Source organism: Rhagoletis zephyria, unplaced genomic scaffold, assembly GCF_001687245.7.
Source record: "Rhagoletis zephyria isolate East Lansing unplaced genomic scaffold, Rhagoletis_zephyria_1.1 Rzeph_scaffold_85703, whole genome shotgun sequence".
Lineage (NCBI taxonomy): Eukaryota > Metazoa > Arthropoda > Insecta > Diptera > Tephritidae > Rhagoletis > Rhagoletis zephyria.
In genome coordinates this window covers 1-1,016 of record NW_016242751.1, presented here as the reverse complement: position 1 = coordinate 1,016, position 1,016 = coordinate 1, and the positions used below count along the sequence as shown (strand labels likewise).

General features: G+C 37.7%; 1 protein-coding gene across 1 annotated transcript; it reads left to right on the top strand.

Moving 5' to 3' along the window:
* Window positions 1-7: 7 nt before the first annotated feature.
* LOC108357851 (importin-13-like) lies at window positions 8-1,008 on the top strand (the record flags this gene model as incomplete). Its single annotated transcript, XM_017608920.1, has 4 exons — window positions 8-363; window positions 431-634; window positions 705-842; window positions 916-1,008. Coding segments are annotated over exons 1-4 (696 nt in total), but the record flags the coding sequence as incomplete, so codon positions are not given.
* Between the last annotated feature and the right edge of the window lie 8 nt (window positions 1,009-1,016).

Here is a 1,016-nt window from a genome sequence, read left to right as displayed (position 1 = left end):
ACCGCTCTAGAAACTGTTGGTTCATATTGTCAGTGGTTAAAAGAGAATCCGACATATATACCGCCCGCTATTGAGTTGTTGGTTCGTGGTTTAAATTCTAACATGTCTGCCCAGGCCACGTTGGGACTTAAAGAGCTTTGCTGTGTGTGTCAACTGCAAATGAAACCATATGCTGAACCACTCTTAAATGCTTGCCAATCGTCATTAGCTTCGGGTCAAATGAAAAATTCTGATTGTGTGCGTTTAATGTACAGCATCGGTAAACTAATGAGTTTACTTCCAGCTGCTAATATACCAAACTATTTAGACATCATAGTGAGCCCTTGCTTTGAGGAGCTACAAGCAATTTGCCAGAGTGAAAGCGTAAGAATGCAAGGATTATAAATTTGATGTAAATATGTTAAAAGTGCCCTCCTTTTTGAATTTAAAGAGAACGCCTGCAGCACGCGTTCGTACAATATTTCGCCTGAACATGATATCAACATTATTTTCCTCGTTGAATACAGACTTAGATGAAGATGATCAAATTGAAGATCTGGAAAATGTGCAGCCTGTACTAATTGTGATGCAGAAAACAATGCCAATATTTCGACAAATTGCTGAGCTCTGGGTGGAAGAATTAGACGTCCTTGAGGTACGGATTACAATACTAAAAGAAGGGTGTTCATTGATTAATTTAAAATGTTAATGCTTTCTCTATATAGACTGCTTGTACTGCCTTGCAACATGCAATAGTCAATCTCAAATCTAGTTTTCGACCCATGTTGCAAGACCTCTGTTGCTTTATTGTAGCTATTTTCCAAACTCGCTGCTGTGCACCCACACTGGAGATATCGAAAACGGTTACAAGTTTTAATATTTCATTATAAAACGTATAAATTAAATAAGCTGTTTTTGTTTTGAATTTTGCAATAGGCCATTGTAATCTTTTACAAGGACGAGGGGTGCAAGTCTCTGATGCAACAACTTATGGTAGAATTTGTACTTCACAGTTTTAAGTTGTTCGAGGTGAGTTA